This window comes from Apteryx mantelli, chromosome 15, assembly GCF_036417845.1.
Source record: "Apteryx mantelli isolate bAptMan1 chromosome 15, bAptMan1.hap1, whole genome shotgun sequence".
In the NCBI taxonomy this organism is placed as follows: Eukaryota; Metazoa; Chordata; class Aves; order Apterygiformes; family Apterygidae; genus Apteryx; species Apteryx mantelli.
In genome coordinates this window covers 2,169,986-2,188,158 of record NC_089992.1, presented here as the reverse complement: position 1 = coordinate 2,188,158, position 18,173 = coordinate 2,169,986, and the positions used below count along the sequence as shown (strand labels likewise).

At 64.7% G+C, this 18,173-nt stretch overlaps 2 protein-coding genes across 3 annotated transcripts in view; both read left to right on the top strand.

Annotated features, from left to right (window-relative positions):
• Positions 1–2,347, top strand: part of MAP2K5 (mitogen-activated protein kinase kinase 5) — a 145,898-nt gene extending 143,551 nt beyond the window's left edge. For both annotated transcript variants that reach the window (XM_067305489.1, XM_067305488.1), the window contains one exon: positions 2,155–2,347. In XM_067305489.1, coding sequence (XP_067161590.1) covers positions 2,155–2,259 — 105 coding nt within the window. In that variant the 3' untranslated portion in view covers positions 2,260–2,347. The remainder of the gene's footprint in view (positions 1–2,154) is intronic.
• Positions 2,348–12,033: 9,686 nt separating this feature from the next.
• SKOR1 (SKI family transcriptional corepressor 1) lies at positions 12,034–16,236 on the top strand. The gene is made up of 8 exons (XM_067305605.1): positions 12,034–14,025; positions 14,119–14,215; positions 14,696–14,803; positions 14,932–15,003; positions 15,243–15,317; positions 15,420–15,494; positions 15,964–16,029; positions 16,139–16,236. The coding sequence occupies exons 1-8, from the start codon at positions 12,034–12,036 to the stop codon at positions 16,234–16,236; spliced, it is 2,583 nt and encodes an 860-aa protein (XP_067161706.1).
• Positions 16,237–18,173: the final 1,937 nt, after the last annotated feature.

The window sequence follows — 18,173 nt, the reverse complement described above, 5'->3', positions numbered from 1 at the left end:
TGTGTGTGCAGGGCTCAGGTTGCAACACCTCTTGCATCTTCTGCCCTTGCCCAAAGCCTGGAGAGGTGCCAGGATGTGGGCGGCAGCCTGGAAATGCCCGCACAGGGAGGGAAGCTGCCCTTCTGGCCGGTCCTGGGGTCGGGGCTGGCCGGGGCCTGTGCTACAAAGCAGGTCAGTCCCAGGGCTGTTACACGGACAGCTTTCAGGGCACCAGAAGGCAGTGCAGCGAAATAAAACACTTGCGACATTTGCAGCTCTTCATGGCGTAGTTGGTGTGTCCTGTTCTCCTGGCTAGTGAAAGTCTTGCTCAGCTAGGTCACTCCACCAGGATATTCCTGCTGTCTTTCTTCTGCAAGGTTTACTGGGAAAGCAAGTGAGTGAGTTGGTCCCAGTAAGGTTTGAAGAAGAGCTCCCCACATCTCATACTTCTTTGTTAAAAGTTTTAGCTGAGTTTCCAGTCATCCCAAAGGGTTGAAGCAAGAGCATCTCGTGCTTCCTCCCTATTTTTTGTAGATGATGGCATATTTTATTCCTGTGGCTCCTGCATTTGCTGGCCCTGGCCCACAGAGTGTTTTATGGCTTCGAGCAGGCGCTGCGAGGATTTATTGTGCTCTATTTAGCCCAGTGCTGCTTCATTGCTCCGCTCGGTGCCATCTTCGCCCAGCCTCGTGCCAGGCTTCGCGGGCCCCGCGCAGCCCAGCTCTCGTGCTCAGCGAGCCCATTGCCACCGCTCGCTGCTGGGGCTGGCATCGTGCTGTGTGCGCTGGTAATTCCCACATGTACGTCACCATCCCCAAAGGCTCCCCAGCACATCCACTCTGGTTATTTTCAGGCGTTGTTTGCAAGAACTATGAAGTTTAGTGATGCAAAAACTGAGCTGCTTTTGAGTGATTTGGAGTAGAGGTTTTCATCATCCGTGATGGTTTCTCCTGGCGAATGCTTTCTTTCAACCATTTATATAATTGCGGTACTGGGTTTCCTGTGGATTTTTATACTTCATTTGAGATTCATCCGAAGATGGCATGTTCCCATCTCTAGGAATGTGGCCAGATTGAGACATGAGCTGGCTGCTGAAATTGCAGGCCATATTTTTGTTTCCTCCTGAGGTGCTGTTCTGATTTTTGCGAGGTGTCTGAGACGCAGCCTTCCAGTGTCTGCGGTGGCCATTGAATTCATGGGCAAGAATATTTTATACTTATCCCTCTTTCCATCATACTGTAATTTCCTGCAGTAGCTTCCTATGAAGACCCATTTCAGTTGTTGTGTTAAGTGAGATTTTCATTTCTTTGTCAACCGATCACTCCAAGTGACACCTGCTATCACATAGGTACCTAACGAAGTGCCTCCCCATATGGACCACCAGGTAAGTGCTGCAGGGCGCTGGCGCCTGGTGCTCCCGCAGCTACGGGCACGAAAATCAGTGACCAAGTAGTAAGAGGGACTTAACATTGGAGGGATATTGTGGTTTTAGGTAATTTGTAGAACCATCCATTTTAAGGAATGAAGGATGTGTGGCAGGGTAAGGCATGAGGCTTCCACCGACATGAGTCAAGGACATGGATATAAATGAATGTGGCGTTCACGCTGCTGTGTGTTTTCACGTGCCAAATGGCACGATTTGGCCTCTGCCCCATAGATGGAGCAGTTCAGGTTGTGAACACAATTACTCTTCTGATTTCGTTTAGACAAAGGAGAGTACTAGGTTAATAAATGAGAAAGGGCCATAAAAAGGGGCTGTTGTAGAGGTAAGATCTAAAATTAAGAGATTACAGACCTTTACGAAGAAATTAGTGGGTAAGTGTTTTTGCTGGAATATCTTTTTACCAAAATATTATTTAGAAGTTGAACAGCCTGGCAGGTCATCCTAGAAAGGAGCTGAACCAAAACATGGTGAATTCACTGAACATAAAAAATATAGTGTTTTCAAGGAGTGCCAGACTACGGCCTCAGTAAAGAGTCTGTATGAACAGTGTACGTGGATAATATGGATCTAAATGAAAGTTCACTGGATTGAGCCAGTCTTTTACTGCATTCTTATGATTGTAGCCACAAGATATTCTGATGTATTTTTTCAGAAAATTAAAAAATATATATACTTTTTTTTGCAGGAGAGTTGTGTTTGTCTCGGCTAACTCTGCCTATGCCGTTTTCCAGGGCCACCCCTTCATCGTGCAGTACAACGATGGGAATGCAGAAGTCGTGTCCATGTGGGTGTGCCGGATGCTGGAAGAGCGGCGAGCGAACCAAGGACCCCAGTGAGCTGCCCGGGCTCACCGCAGCGCGCAGGACAGCAGGTCACCTGGGACGAGCAGAACCAGCCCCGCACCTTGGACTGTCAGTGTAGCTGGATCATATTTTGCTAAAAAATATTTTATAGAAGCATCAACAAGATCTTTCAGGATGTGTTGCTGCCCTTTTCCCCCCGCCTCATATTAAGGAATTTTCTTCACACGTTTCTTTGTTGCTGAGCAATTTAATGTCCTCAAATAATCTTCAGTTTAACTGTACACAGCCTTAAAGCAAGTATTTTATATCTATATTTTTTGTTATTGAATGTATTGTATATTTCATGGCTCCAGAGTATTTTTTAACTGCTGGTCTTTGCTATTGCAAGAATGACGTGCTGACTGCTGAGAGGACTTCTCAGGGAGCTGTTGGCTGCCTTTGACAGCAGGCGTCCACAAAATGCTTGTTTGAAAGTCTATTTGTTTTTAAAAAAAAATTAAAAAAAAAAGTGTCGGGCCTCGCCCCTGGGGGAGGAGGCGAGGAATTGCCCTTCCCCAATAAAAGCATGTCGGCTCTTGCAGCCGTCACGCGGTCAATCGGCCGCTGGTGTCTCCGGGCTCCTGGTCGCTTGCCGCTGCGCAGCTGCGTCGGGTTTGCTCCGAGGGCTGAGCAGGAATGACGAGAGCCCCGTCTCCGTAAGGAGCGACCAAGGGCCCAGGCCCAAAACGCAGGGCAGTCGCTGTCGAAGGGGGACCTCAACCCTGACCCCGCAACGTGGTGGCTTTGCTGAGGCCGAGAGGGAGATGAAGGAGGACGGTCCCCTCCTAAAGGCTCGGGAAGCGGGGGAGATGGGGCCGTGGGGCTGCGCCGGCGCGAGCCCCGGGCAGGGGGCTGCAGCGCGCAGAGGGCGACGGCGCCGCTGGCACGTCCACGCGAGGAAGCTGAGGGCCAAGGCACAGGCTCACATGCCGTCCCACCAACGCACGGGGGAGCGAGCCCCCGCGGGGGCACAAGCCGCGCTGGGCCGCTGGCCCCAGCTCCAGGGTTTTAGTTACCAGCAGAGCAGTTTGCAGCTTGCTTGAAAGTGTCTTGCCCGTCTCCGCTCTGCCTTGATCCCTCCTTCTCCTCCCTTGCATGATGGGTCATGGCAGCCTCCAGCAGCTTGCATCGAGCAACAGGAGCCCACGGTCGCTGTAGGACAAGGCGCGAGCAGAGAGGTGAGTGGGCACTGAGTGGAGGTTGGTGGTGACACTTGCCCCGGGCTGCCCTGGGCCTTGGGCGCAAAAGTCCTCCATCACCAGGGAGGACCTGCAAGTCGTGGTCGCCCTTCATCTTCCACGTCGCTGTCGGGAGCATTGCAGGCTGCTCCGGCTTTGCTCCGGTCAAGCAAAGGCTCCCAGGTTCACCGCCACCATAAAGGCGAGACAGAGAATTACAGTGTCTCCGCTATGTACTTTTTATTCATACAATTTCTGTGTGTTTTGTCACAACAGATTGACACATATTTAATCAATCCTTGTGTTAAGACGCGTATTACGAAAACATAAACAGAGAAGACGACCATAAAAGACAGACTCAATGTATAAACTGGGTTTTAGGTTAGCATATTAAGCATTTATGTGGTTTTGTTGGGGATGGGGTGGGGGGGTTGGTTGGTTGGTTTTTGCATTAGAAATAAAACGTTGTTAAAAAAGCTGAGGTAGTTTATTATATACCAGCAAGTTAAAAACCCTTGCAGTGAAAAATTTCTCCTGAACCACTGCAAATCCTAAATATTACTTTGGAAGTAGTCTGGAAAATACTTTGTTTCCTTCCTTGGAGGGATCGTTTGTCTTCTCGTGAAGTGTAGGGGTTGCAGGCATGAACTTATAGACTAAAGTTTGTCTTAATTGCTCTGATGTCACAACCTCCCTGGCAGATAACAGCGCAATGAATGAGCCGACGTGACCAATACCTTCAGGTCCTTTTTCTAAAGTGAGACAAATTTCTTCCCTTTGAGCCAACCAGACCAGAGGCAGCTCTTTCATTTATTTATCTCTAACAGTTTGCATTAGCTTTCTCTGGATAAAAAGTCTCTCCCTCAGATTTAGTTAAAAAGTCGGTAAACCCAAGGCTTTTCCTCGCACTTTCGCTGGCAGGGAGGTCAGGAGGGGACGACGTCACCCTGAAAATCTGTCCGGGATGCCAGCTGATGCAACCGTGAAAAATCTCCCGGCGGACGGGCTGACAGTGTTATAATTCACTGGCATGTGTATTATCCTTGCTGTCTTCATCAGTACACTTAATCAATCCGGCCATCGCTGCGGAAGTTTGGGGCCTCTCTCGTCTTTCCTCCCCCCGGTCCTTGAAGCGCGGTGGGTTGAGGGACAGGAGGAGGACGGGCACCGGGACCATCCGTCCTGCGGCACCGCGTCCACCCCGCTCCGCCGCCAGCGGCAAGGTGAAGCCACCCGAGGGCGATTTTAAGGCCCGGATGAAGGGGCAAAGCAGGGTGCGCCGGGCTGCGGGCGCAGGGTGACTCGGGTGCTGCAAATGCCGGTGGCACGTGCTGCCACCAGCCCAGCCCATGGTGCTCCGTCACCTTGACCCCGAGCCCCCCGCCGGGGACGGGACGCCGATGGGAAGGGAGGTTTCCCTCGCTGCCGAGCAGCCCTCGAGGCCGGGCGCTGCTCTCCGTGCAGATGCGGGAGCTGTGCCGGCGCCTCGGCTGCCTGGGGACGTCACCGCCGCTCTCGCCCTTCCTGCTGCAACTTTCTGGAGTGCGAATCAGGCCGTTTCTTGGGCTGAAAAGCTGCAGGAGACGCAGCAGCGTCGCGCCCTGCCGCCGAGCCCCCGGCCCGCACAGCGGACAGCGAGGAGCACGTAGGAGCAATCGCGCGGCGGTGCTGCAGGGCCGCTGCCGGCCCGTTCGCCCCCAAAACCCCCCTGGTAACCCCAGCACCGCTCCTCGCTCACGGGCTTCTCGTCTCCCTGCAGCAGCAGTCGGAGCGGTACCATTAAAACCAGCCCCAAACAGGAGCGTGTTGGGGCAGGGAGGGATTTGCAGGCTCTGCGAAGAAGCGGGCATGTTCCATCGGCACCCAAACTTCAGGTGTTTCCCACTTTCCTCTGCCTGCGCTCCCTGCCGGGCAAAGCTCGTCCTGCGGGACAGGCCTGGGCTGGTTCGCCCTTAAATGCGGCACGGGCTTTTAGAAAATATTTTGTTTCTCGTACCCTTTAGCCAAGTACATCCCGCTGTCAGCTTTCCAAAGGCAAAGTGTCAGTCTTTGTTTTCCAGCTAACAGCCTGAAAAGCTGCATGTGTGTGTGTATATATGTGTGTGTGTGTGTGTGTATATATATGTGTGCGTGTCTATATATGTGTGTGTGCACGTGCATCTGGCAAGGAAACCAGAGACAGGGCACTGCAGCAGGCTGCAGCTCCGGGAAGTCAGAGCCGCCACCGACCCGTCCCTCTTCCCAGGCGTAACCGCTGCCAGAGGAAGGCAGCAGTGGCCAGTGCGATGCCAGCCTTAATAACTGAGCAATCCCGAGGAGCAGCTCTTAGGAGCTTCGCTTGATCTCTCTGACATCCGGGAGCACAAGCGAACCGGAGGATCGACTCCGGGAGCAGCGTATGTGCTTTCCTGACTCCCAGAGCTTTGCGGCCCTAGGGGGAAAGTCTAACTGGAGGCGCAAAGGAAAAGGGCCTGCCGGCAGCGGCCCTTCTGCCTCTTCATGGTGCAAAGAGGATGTGGGGCAGGTTGGAAGAGAAATCCGGGAATTCTGCTCTTTGCATCCCTGCCGGAGCCCAGCCTCCCTCGATGCCGGGGCCAGGGGACATGGGCCTCAGCTCCCTGCAGCAGCAGCCTGGCGCCAGACTGAACTGAACCCTTTAGAAATGACCCCAGGTTTTCGAGAGCTACAGAACAAGCTCGGGGCTCTCTGCCTCTCCCGAGGGTGCGCGCGAGACCCTCCTCATCCAAGCGAGCTTATCTGTGGGTGGTTTTCCGTTGCCTAAAGCAGCGTGAGCACAGAGCCGAAGCAGGAGCCGCAGCTATTAAACAGGAGGCAGCTGCACATAGGGCCCCGCGTCCCCTCTGCCCCTCCTGACCCGCGCGGCCCCCTTTCCCCTCCCCTCGCCCCTACCCCGCTGTTTTCCCCGTGCCGCTGCTGCCCTGCGGGGACACCGGCACATCCGTGCCGGAGCTCGGTGCATCCTTTGCAGCCTGGCGCGACGCAGCAGCTATTTTAGGGGAACCCATCCTCAGCCCTGGGGGGCAGCTCTCGGGCACCAGGGAGCACAGACCCGCAGCGAGGGGGAGCAAGGGGATCGTCCCCTGGGCCTGCGGCTCTGGCTGCCGGCCCCGGGGCGAGCACAGCCCAGCGGTGCCTCTCGCCCGCGCGCAGCGCCCTGCTCTGCCGGCTCACCGCTGTTTCACCACAGGGCTGCTCAGCACCGCTCGGCCTGGTCTGCAAAAGCCTAACATGCAAAAAAAAAAAAAAAAAAAAAAAATCCCAATAATTTGAGCACATCGAATTTGAAAGAATTTTTGCCTTTAAGAAAGGAAAAGCTCAAAGGTCTGTGCCTTTCCTCCCCGGAAATTGCAGCTGGAGTCTTGCTGTATGACTGCCGAGGATCTGCACTGACCTGGGGGTGTTTTACCTTCAGTAAAGGGTATTGCCATAAACTACAAGTGTGCACTAAGGACAGGATTTATAGATTGAGCCTTACTGGCTACTGGAGCGGCTTCTGCTTCGCCCGCACCCCATCGCGGCTGCTCTCGCCGTGGAGTCCTGCAGCAAAAGTTCAAGGTTTATAAGTAGCTGGTCAGCCCAGGAGACGTTTAATGGCAAATGGATGTCTGGGGCTTTTGCAGGCAGGAAAAGGAAAACTTCTCCACAGCCAAGACAAAACTCCCGGCTGAGCAGGCGGCCGGGCCCTGCACCCAGGTGAGTGCGCCCGGGTCCTGGCGGGCCTGGGGCTGGCGGTGTCACGGTGTCCCCGCTCCAGGCCCATCCCGCCGTGTCTGTAGCGGGGGAAGACAGAGTTAATTGCGGCCCTCAGCTCATCCTGCTCCGTCTCCGCGAAGGCGCTGTTTTAACCTAATCAATAAAGTCGTGTCTATCGATCGGGTGCATTGCATTCCGCAGCATCCCTTCCCACCGAGCCGCCGCACCGGCCGAGGGAAATTAGGCAGATTTAGAGCCGGCAGGCAGGGTGCAGGGAGGGCTCGTTCAGCCGAAAAGGAGGTGAGCGGCAGCACCGCCGTCCATCGGGGGGGCCTGGAGACGGCGTGGCCTGGGAGGGGGTCAGGCACACGGGATAAGGAGGTGACAGCGGGGGGGTCCAGCGTGGTGAGGGGGTGCACGGAGGGGGACCTCGGGTGCACCAAGGAGGTGCACGGCAAGGAGGGACCGTGCACGGAGGTGGACCCAGGGTGCATAGAGGGGATACACGGGGGGGGGGGGGGGGACCTGGGGTGCATCGAGGGGGCGGACAGAGGGACCCGGGGTGCATAGAGGGGGATGCCCGGGGGGGGGGAGGGGGCGGTCACTTGGCAGGAGACCGGGTGCACAGAGGGGGCCCCGGGGAGCAGGGCGAGGGCGCACGGCAGGGGCCCGGGGCGCCCCGAGGGGTGGCACATCGGGAGCCCCGGGGGGGGGGGGGGCCGGTGCGCGGCCGCCGCCCGCCCCTCGGCCTCCGCCGGGTGCTTAGCACGTCGGGTCAGGGGGAGGGTGCCCGGCCCGCAGAGAGCCGCCGCCCGCTTCCTTTGTCAATGTCCAGTAATTAAAATGTCACCGTTTAATTTTCAGGCCTCTCGGAGCAATCTTTTCCTAATAAAGAGTCTAATCGAAACGCTATTTCCCCCCGCCTCCCCGGGAAGGGCCGCGGAAGAGGCTGTAAATGCGCAGAGCCGCTGCGGATCGATAGCGAGAAGCCCGGATTGATCGGCCTCTAAAATTAAATTTATTGGGGTCATGGTTTTATATGGTGCTGATACAACTGTTAAATGGGGAACATTCATTTCCAATAGGAGGCGTTTATTAAACTTCCACTGAATTAGACCGCCGTGATTTATGTGGCAATCTCGGCACAGCCCTCCAGGAGAGAAGGGCCTTTCGCGGCCGTCCCCGGGTGATTATTTATTTATACACCCGTGACACGGCTCCCTAAGTTTTAACCTAAATTATCCGCCGGCCTCGCCTGCGAGCGGCGCCGGCCGGGGGGGGCCCGTCGGGGCCCGTCGGGGCGCACCGCCCTGCCCGCCGCATCCCTCGCGGCCGGCGCCCGCCCCGCTCCGCTCCCCTCCGCGGCCCTTCCGCGGCCGCGCACCCTCCGCCCGGTCCGCAGCCCCCGGGGGGACGCGCGGGGCGGCGGCGGCGCCCGCAAACGTCCCGGCTCTCGCGTGCGGCGATCGTTGAGCGTTAATTAGAAATTCATTACAATTAAAAGCCGCGCGCACACGCCTTAATTACATCTGATTTTTAATTCCGAATCCGTGTTTACACAGTAAGCGAGACGTACCTCCTGATTATCCCCAATACTCTTTATACTGTACTAATTATGTAAATTAAACCTAATTAACTGACAAAAACTGCAGTCAATTCAACTGTTAAAAGATACGGCGGCTGCAAGGAGCGGGGCGCAGGCAGGGATAGCGGCCGGAGCGGCGGGGCCGGCCGCGGAGCTCCCCAACGCCGGGCCCGGGGCTCCGGCTGCCGGCAGGGCCGTCGGGGCGAGCCGCTGCGGCGGCCCGAGCAGCCGCGGCCGGGAGCAGGGACCACCGGGCTCTGCCGCAAGGCCTGGGGCAGCACGCGGGGACGGGCATGGCGGGGGTGGCCGGGGAGCAGCTCCCCTCGGGTCCCCCGACGGGCCGCCGCGGGCAGGAGCGCGGCTGCAGCCGCAGTGCAGCCGTCCTGGGCCCCGCTCCGGGGCTGCCCGCTCCGTCCCGCATCCCCGACCGCTCCCCCCGCAGACGGACCCCGCAGCTCCCCCCCGTAGCATGGACGCCTCCGCATTCACTCCGGTATTTATCGGCCCCGGGACCCCACCGAAATCGCGCGGCGGGAGGCGGCAGCGGCGCCCGGACCCCCAGGCGGGCGGTGTGGCGCCGGGGCACCCCGACGGCGGCGGGGTCTCCCCCTCCCGAGCCCTCGGCGGCTCCTCTGTCCGCCCGGCTCTGCGCCCGCAGCAGCCCGGGGGGGGGGGGGGCTTTAAATAATTAAAAGGCGAGGAATAATTACCGACGCGGACTGTGATCCGTGCGGGAAGGCCGCGCCGCAAGGCCCGGTCGCCAGGACCGCGGCCCGCGTCCGCCCGGCCCGACGGGGCGTCCCGGGACCCCGCTGCGGGGTGCGCGGGGTCCCGCGGAGGGAGCGGTCCGGCCGGGGGGCGCCGCTCCCGGGGCCGCGATGGCCGAGGGGGGGCCGAGGGGGCCGGGGCCCGATCAGCCGCGGCCGCGGCGCCCCAGGAGCGCGGAGGTGATCGGCGCCTCCGCGCCCGCGTTGCGGGCCGCGGCCGATGCGCCGCATCCTGCCGGCCATCCCGGCCGCGCTGGCGGGGGGGGGGGGGGGGGGGGTGACAAAAGTGATAGCTGGGGGCGAGGCGCGCCGTTATTAACTTCTGTTTGATCAGTGTAATTGCTCCGATCGGGGCCGGACGCGATGATTAATTACAGTTTAATTAACGTGTCCGTGACGGGCGCGGCGCGGCGCGGGAACCCACGCGGGCTGGCACCCGGGTTGGCGACCCCCCCCACCCCCCTCCGGGGGGCACCGGCAGCCCGGGCCGCGGCCGCCCCCCGCCGCCCCGCGGGGTGCGCGGAGCCGCCCGCAGCCGCGCTCCGGCGGCCGCGGCCCTGCGGCGCGGGGGGGGCCCCCGCCGGGAACGAAAAACGCGGCCGCGGCCACGGCCGCCGCCGCCGCCCGGCGATTTCGTTGCCCGCCCGGGGCGCCCCCCCCCCTCGGCCCCGGCCCCGGCCCCGGCCCCGGTGCGGCGGGCGGACCCCGGCGGGCGGCGGGGCCGGGGGCGGCGGGGGCGGCGGCGCGGCGGGAGCGCGGCGGCGATTTCGATGGGCGCCGTTCGCCGCCCCAGCGCGGCGCTTCCTTTCGTTGCTCCCCGCGACCCCCGGAAACTTTCAACGAGCGGCGCCCCCCCGGCGGCGCCCCCGCCGCCCGCCGCCGCCGCCCCGCCGCCGCCGCCGCGGGAGCTCCGGGGGGCGCGGGCTGCGCGGAGCCCGGCGCAGGTGCGGACCGGGCCCGGGCCGCGCTCTTACCTTGGGCAGCCCGGGCGGGTCCCCGCTCGCTTGCGGCCCCCCGCGCCCCCCCGCCCCGCGCCGCTGTGCCTTAAAGCAGCCGGGCTGCGCCGTGATTGACTGGAGCGCATCGGTGATTGACGTCCGCGGGGTCCCGGAGGCAGTTAATGTAAATATGCTGGTGCTAAGTGGGTGTGTCTTCCCGTTATTTTAGCTGTCACCGGATCAATGTGCAGCGTCTCCAAGTAAGGATCCGGATCCTCCCTCGGTGGCGCGGGTGGTCACTGCTCTTGTTGCATCTCGGCACGGGCGGACGCGGGCGGCGGGGCGGGCAGGAGCCCCGGAGCGTTCATGAAACTCCTCACCTGCCCGCCGCGGCTCCGCGCCTCCCGCCGCCCCCAGCCGAGCCGCCGCCGCCGCCGCTGCCGCTCCGCCCGCCGCCGCGGCACCTCTCCAGGCGCGGCGCGGCCAGCGACGTGCCCACGGTAAGGGCTCCGCGCTCGGCGCCGCGGGGACGGGGCGGCCCCGCTCCGCGCCGCTCCGCTCCGCTCCGCGCAGCCCCGGCTGATGGCGGCCCCGGCGCCGGGCTGCGGAGCGGCGGCGCTGCGCGGCAGCCCCTAGACCCCGGGACACGGCGCCGCTCGCACGTCCAGCCGGGCTTTGTGGCGCGGCCGCGGGTAAGTGCGGAGCCGGGGGGCGGGTGGGCGGTCGGGGCGCGTTTTCGGGAGCCGCTCCCCGTTGTTTCGTGTAATTACCACGGAAGCGGCTTAGCGCCGCGAGCCCTCCTCGCTAAGCCCGTTTGCCGCGCTCGTTTCCCTCCTGCTCTCTACGTGCCGCAGGTCTGAACCGCCCCGGCCCCGTGATCCGCCCGCTCCTAATCGCCTTGCGGAGCCGCGACAAAGGGGCGCCCGGCGGCCCCGCTCCGCCACCGGCCCCGCTCCGCGGCTCCCCGCCGCACGGTGCGGTCCGGTCCGGCCCGGCCGCCGCGCGGCTCCCCGCGGCCCGGCCCCGCGCTGCGCCCCCGGCCGCGGCGGGACGCGCCGGCCGCCGCCACCGGCGCATTTCGTTGGAGCCCGCCCGGGGCTCGGCGCAGCGGGCGGCCGGGCCGGGCCGGGCCGGGCCGGGCCGGTACAGCACGGCTCGGCGAGCCGGCACAAAGGGACGCGGCCCTCGCGGAGCCGCGGGGCCGGGCGCAGGGTGCGCGCCCCGCCGAGCGACCCCCCTCCGCCCGCGGCGCCCCGGCGAGCTCCGCCCGGAGCCGCGGTGTCCGCCGTGGCGGCGGCGGCGGCGGCCGGGGCCGGTCCCGGCGGCGCGGGGCTGCGGGCGATGCGCGCTCGGACACGGCCAAATCTCGCCGGCCGCAAAGCTGGGGCGCGGGGAGGGGGTGCTGCAGCGGCCGGCGGCGCTTGGCCCGCGGGTGCGCAGCGCCGAGCACGGCCCGGCCTGCGCGGCGGCGGAGCGGAGCGGGGCCGGGCGCGGCGGCGGCGGCGGGCGCCCTCGGCGCGGCCCCGGGAGCGCTCCTAACCTGCGCCTTTTCCCGATTTTGTTTTGCAGGGGCGTTTTGGGGGGGAATGGAGGCGATCGCCAGTCAGATGGGAAATGGGAGAGATGCAAGCTCCTCCCCAAATTCAAAGCAAGAGCTGCAGCCGTACCAGGGCTCCAATACCCTCAAGCCCAACCAAGTGGGTGAGACCTCTCTGTACGGAGTGCCCATCGTGTCCCTAGTCATCGACGGGCAGGAGCGGCTGTGCCTGGCGCAGATCTCCAACACGCTGCTCAAGAATTACAGCTACAATGAGATCCACAACCGGCGGGTGGCCCTGGGCATCACCTGCGTGCAGTGCACGCCGGTGCAGCTGGAGATCCTGCGGCGGGCCGGGGCCATGCCCATCTCCTCCCGCCGCTGCGGCATGATCACCAAGCGGGAGGCGGAGCGGCTCTGCAAGTCCTTCCTGGGCGAGCACAAGCCGCCCAAGCTGCCCGAGAACTTCGCCTTCGACGTGGTGCACGAGTGCGCCTGGGGCTCGCGGGGCAGCTTCATCCCGGCGCGCTACAACAGCTCCCGCGCCAAGTGCATCAAGTGCAGCTACTGCAGCATGTACTTCTCGCCCAACAAGTTCATCTTCCACTCGCACCGCACCCCGGACTCCAAGTACACGCAGCCCGACGCCGCCAACTTCAACTCCTGGCGCCGCCACCTCAAGCTCAGCGACAAGACGGCCACGGAGGAGCTCTCGCACGCCTGGGAGGATGTCAAGGCCATGTTCAACGGCGGCACCCGCAAGCGGACCTTCTCCCTGCAAGGGGCGGCCGCCAGCGGCCCCGGCGGCAGCTCGCCGGCCGCCAAGGCCGCGCTGCACCCGCCGCCGCCCGCCGGCGCCGAGCTGGCCCCGGTGCACAAGAGCCTGCGGTGCAGCGGGCAGGAGCCGGCGGGCGAGCGCGGCGCGCTGAGCCTGCCCGCGGCGCACGGCGGCGCGGCGGGGGCGCACGGCGGCGCGGGCGCGGTGCGCAGCTACCCGGTGATCCCGGTGCCCAGCAAGGGCTTCGGGATGCTGCAGAAGCTGCCGCCGCCGCTCTTCCCCCACCCCTACGGCTTCCCGGCCGCCGCCTTCGGACTCTGCCCCAAGAAGCAGGAGGAGGCGCTGGGCGGCGCGGGCGGCGGCGAGCCGGGCAAGGGCGGCGCGCTGCCCTCGGGCATGTTCTGGGGGCCGCCGCACCCGCACCCGCACCAGCCGGCGCAGCCGCCGCACCAGCCCGGCGCCGCCAAGGACAGCGGCGTCTACCCCTCCTTCCCCATGTTCTGGCCGGCCGCCGGCAGCCTCCCCGTGCCGCCCTACCCGGCGCAGAGCCAGGCCAAGGCGGCCGCCACGGCCGTGGTGGTGGCGGCGGCGGCGGCGGCGGCAGCGGCGGCGGCCGAGCCGCCGGGCCTGGCGGGGCGGCACGGCGAGCTGGAGGGCTCGGAGCCGTCGGGCAGCGGGCGGAGCAGCGCGACGCCCCAGGAGGGCTCCGGGGCGGACGGCGAGCGCTGCTCCAGCGCGCTGTCGCGGGCGGCCGGCGAGGAGGAGCGCTCCGGCGACGAGGCCCTGCTCCCCCCGCTGCCCCTGCCCAGGAAGGGCAGCTACCTCTCCGCCTTCCGGCCCGTGGTGAAGGACACGGAGAGCATCGCCAAGCTCTACGGCACCCGCGAGGCGTACGGCGGCGCGGCCGCCCGCGGCCCCGGCTACCTCTCCCCGGACTTCCTCAGCGAGGGCAGCTCCAGCTACCGCTCGCTCTCCCCCGGGGGGGACACGGCCGAGGAGCCCGAGGTCGACGTGGAGTCCAACCGCTTCCCCGAGGACGAGGAAGAGGACGCCGCCGCCGCCGCCGCCGCCGCTGCCGCCGCCCCCTCGGAGGAGCCGGAGCCGCCGCCGCCGCCCCAGCTGCTGCCCGGAGCCGACGAGCCGCCGCCGCTGCCCGCCGCGGCCGAAGGGCCCGAGGAGGCAGCGGGCGAGGCGGCGGCCGAGGAGGGCGGCCGGCCGCCCGACGGCAGCCCCGAGCGGAGCAGCAGCCGCGGCGCCTACGAGGTGCGGGGCCGGGCGGCGCGGGCGGCTCTGCCGCGGGGGCAACGGGCCCGCCGCCCCCCCACCCCCCCCGGCCGCTCACTCGCTGTTTTGCAGGTGTACGCGCAGGACAGGGGCGAGCACCCGCCGCCGCTGAAGACCGCCGCCTCCCTGGGAGCCTCGGCCGCCTTCCTCTGCCACCCCGAGGCCAAGGGTAAATCGCGGCCCGGGCCGGCCGGGGGCCCCCGCGGGGCGTTGGGGGCTTGGGGGGGGTGGGAGGCCGGTGCAAATCGGGGGCAGGACCACGGGCGCCGCGTCCGCCGGCTGCTCGGCCCCGGGGGGGCTCCCGGGCCGCCGCTTTCGTTTTGCGGGCTTTTGGGCGAAAAGCGATGCAAACGGTTTCTGGCGGGGGGGGGGGGCGCGGGGTAGCTCCCGCCGCGGCCGTCGGGGGGGGCCGGGGCAGCGGGCCCGGGAGCCCCGGGCGGGGAAGGTGCCCCCGGGCCCGGCGTGCGCGGGGAGCGCGCGGCACCTCGGGGCAAAGCTCCTGCCGGCAAGCTACTTCCCAATAGCAAAGCGATTAGGATGTTCGCTAAGAAGGTTTTAACGAGGACTTTGTCCTTAATTATGTAATTAAGGATATAGCAGGACCATACTTTCATTGCTTATGGTTGAAAATCGGTTTATTAACTTTAAGAGCAAGATAAAGAAGACAATCACTCGACAGCAGAGGATTTAGAGACCAGAAAATCCTATCAGGACCAAAGGAATGTCTCGCATCCGAGCCCTGTAAATACTGACAGAGGTAAGCGCCGCTCCAGGCTTTGCACCGGCCCCCGGCCGCCGCTTCCCCGACGGAGCCGGCGCCGCGGCGGGGCCGTGCGCGGCCCGCGGAGCCCCCGCGGCGGCGCTGAGCGCGCTCTGCCCCCGCAGGAGAGGACGGCCTCGGCCTCGACGTCTCGGGGACGCAGCTCGTGGAGAAAGACATCGAAAACCTGGCCCGAGGTGAGGCGGCGGCGCAGCCCGCGGCGGGGCGGGAGCGGAGGGGGCGCCCGGCCCGACGGGGGGGGGGGGGGGCGGCGGGGGGGCCCCGGCCTCTCCCCGCGGCTCGAGGTATTTATGTTTTCTGCAGGAGTGATTAACTCCTGTGATTAATGTAATGTAATGCGATTAGCGCCGCGCTGAGCCGCCTCCATATGGAAAAGTGCGGGCTCCCCTCAATCCCGCGATGTATTTTTAAACAGACGAGTTGCAAAAACTGGTCCTGGAGCAAATGGAGCTGAGGAAGAAGCTGGAGCGGGACTTCCAGAGCCTGAAAGGTACCGGCGCCCCCGGAGCCCGGCGGCCGCGCTCGGCGGCGCGCAGGTCCGCGCAGCCCCGCGGGCCGGGCGCGGGCCGCGCTCACCCCTCTGGCCCCGCAGATAACTTCCAGGACCAGATGAAGCGGGAGCTGGCGTACCGCGAGGAGATGGTGCAGCAGCTGCAGATCGTCCGAGGTAAGGCCCGGCCCGGCCCCGCCTGCCCGCCCACCGCCGCGGCGATCCGGCAATTACTACTGTGCTTTTTTGTTTTGTTTTGTTTTGTTTTTGTCCTCCTTTTTCATTTTATTCAATATCCTTTTGTGCACTCTGATTAGCCTCGGAATTGCGAGCCGCCTCGCAAACGGCTGCGAGGCATCATTACGCAGGAGCGAATGAACCTTCCTATCGCAGCAATTTCCACGGTGCCTAAATTAAAAATCGAGGCGTAAAATTACCTGGGAAGTAATGCCCAAGTTTGCGTTAATCCCGCCCGTATCCATCTGCCTCCCAGCGCCGTTCCGGCCGTTGCTCCCCGGCGCTGCAAACGAGCGCGCTGCCGTCTTGCCACGCACCGCCCCGGCCCCCCCCGCCTTCGGTGTCCCCCGACGGGGCGCCCGCACTGCGGGTCCCCCCGGCGCGGTGTGATGCGTTTCCCCCATCCCAGATACGCTGTGCAACGAGCTGGACCAGGAGAGGAAGGCGCGCTACGCCATCCAGCAGAAGTTGAAAGGTACCGGGGCAGGAGGGGGGGGGGTGACACCTCCCTGCAGCGCGGCCGGGGGAAACCGGGAGGGGGGCGCCGGGGCCCGGCCGGGGGTGACGGCTCCGTCGCTTTGCAGAGGCCCACGACGCGCTGCACCACTTCTCCTGCAAAATGCTGACCCCGCGGCACTGCACGGGGAACTGCTCCTTCAAGCCGCCGCTGCTGCCCCAGTGAGCCCCCCCGGCCCCCCCGAAGCCATGCGCCCCGCGGCGCGCCCGCAGCCGCGGGCAGAGCCCACACAAGCCATTTCCACGAGGAGACGTTGTACATAGAGGACTCGGAGCTCGGCCTTCCTCGGACTGGCAATACGGCGGGGAGCGGCCCCGGGCCGGCTGGAGGGGCCGCCGGGCCCCCGCCCCCGCCCGCCCCGCTCCGCGTCTTCCCCTCCCTCCCTGTGTGTCCGCTTCTTCAACCCTTGTCCAGACTGGAAACAAAAGTGGCTATGTGCAATGGATATAAATGTACTGTGATTCTCTTGGTACAGTATTTGTTGGATTTTTATTTATTTATGATGTATATTTATTTTCCCCCCTCGGGCCCCCTCCTCCCTCACCACCCCCCTTGTAAATTTATGGATGTAACAGCACTTTAACGGGCGGTTCGCGACTCCGGAGACAGAGAAAACAAAACGCTCGCCCGGTTTGGGGAGAGAAACCTCTGTACGTGATTTTTGTTCTTTAATAAAAGCCGACTTTAAGAAGCCGCCTGGTCCGTGGGGCTGTCGCGGGAGGGGGGCGGTGGTGCGTGGGTCCCCTCCGCGCACGGCACGGCACGGCACGGGAGGGGCTCGCCGTGCCCCGCACCCGCGGGGGGGCCGGCTGCCCTTGGCGCAGTGGGCGCGGGCGGAGCGCGCCGTCGGGGCGCGCACCTGCGGCCGCCGCGGGGCCCCGGCGCGCTCCCGGGGGCGGGCGGGGAGCGGGCTCTGCGGCCGGGGGAGCCGCCCGCTCCCCTGCAAAGTTCCCCGTTCCTCCGCCTCCTCCGCGCCGCAGCCGGGAGCTCATTAATGCCCATTTATATGCTCGTTTCACACATGAAAGTATTACATTAATGAGCTCTGAGAGTGGGTTTGAAGGTGGCTTGCACACCTATTAGCCCTAAATACCTGTTTTCATCCCAGGATTAACCTAGCACGGCATCTCGGCGGGCCACCCCGGCGGCAGCGAACCGACGGGGCCGAGGGAGGGGAGGGCGCAACTTGCGCCCTGCACCTTGCGCCCTGCACCGCGGCTCCTGCAGCGCGGCGCGACTGCAGGTGCGGGCGGCAGCCGGCAGCCGCGGCCGGGCTGCTCCTTGCCCCGCCCGGCCTGCAGCGCTGTGGGGCTGCCGGTTGCAGCCTGGGGACTGGGAACGGGGCCGGGATGTTCCTTGCACCGTGGGTCCTGCAAGGGTTGTGGGGCTGCGGGTGCGGGCTGCAGCGTGGCGACCTTGCACCGCGAGTCCTGCAGCGCTGCGGGCTGCAGCCCGGGGACCGGGACAGAGAGGCTCCTCGCATCGCTGGTCCTGCAAGGGTTGTGGGGCTGCGGGTGCGGGCTGCAGCCCGGGGACCGGAACCGGGCTGCTCCTTGCACCATGGATCCTGCAGCGCTGCGGGGTCGGGCTGCAGCCCGGGGAGCGGGACCGGGCTGCTCCTTGCACCGTGGGTCCTGCAGCGCTGTGGGGCTGCGGGGCCGGGCTGCTCCTTGCACCGTGGGTCCTGCAGCCCTGTGGGGCTGCGGGGCCGGGCTGCTCCTTGCACCGTGGGTCCTGCAGCGCTGTGGGGCTGCGGGGCCGGGCTGCTCCTTGCACCGTGGGTCCTGCAGCGCTGTGGGGCTGTGGGGCCGGGCTGCTCCTTGCACCGTGGGTCCTGCAGCGCTGTGGGGCTGCGGGGCCGGGCTGCTCCTTGCACCGTGGGTCCTGCAGCGCTGTGGGGCTGCGGGGCCGGGCTGCTCCTTGCACCGTGGGTCCTGCAGCGCTGTGGGGCTGCGGGGCCCGGCTGCTCCTTGCACCGTGGGTCCTGCAGCGCTGTGGGGCTGCGGGGCCGGGCTGCTCCTTGCACCGCGGGTCCTGCAGCGCTGTGGGGCTGCGGGGCCCGGCTGCTCCTTGCACCGTGGGTCCTGCAGCGCAGCGGTGCG

What these genes read in the sequence shown, in the direction of transcription:
- SKOR1 (XM_067305605.1), top strand. Translation starts at nt 12,034, where the DNA reads ATGGAGGCGATCGCCAGTCAGATGGGAAATGGGAGAGATGCAAGCTCC. An exon ending in GCAGCCGCGGCGCCTACGAG is followed by an intron (nt 14,026 to 14,118) that starts GTGCGGGGCCGG and finishes GCTGTTTTGCAG; the next exon opens with GTGTACGCGCAGGACAGGGG. An exon ending in CTGCCACCCCGAGGCCAAGG is followed by an intron (nt 14,216 to 14,695) that starts GTAAATCGCGGC and finishes ATTAACTTTAAG; the next exon opens with AGCAAGATAAAGAAGACAAT.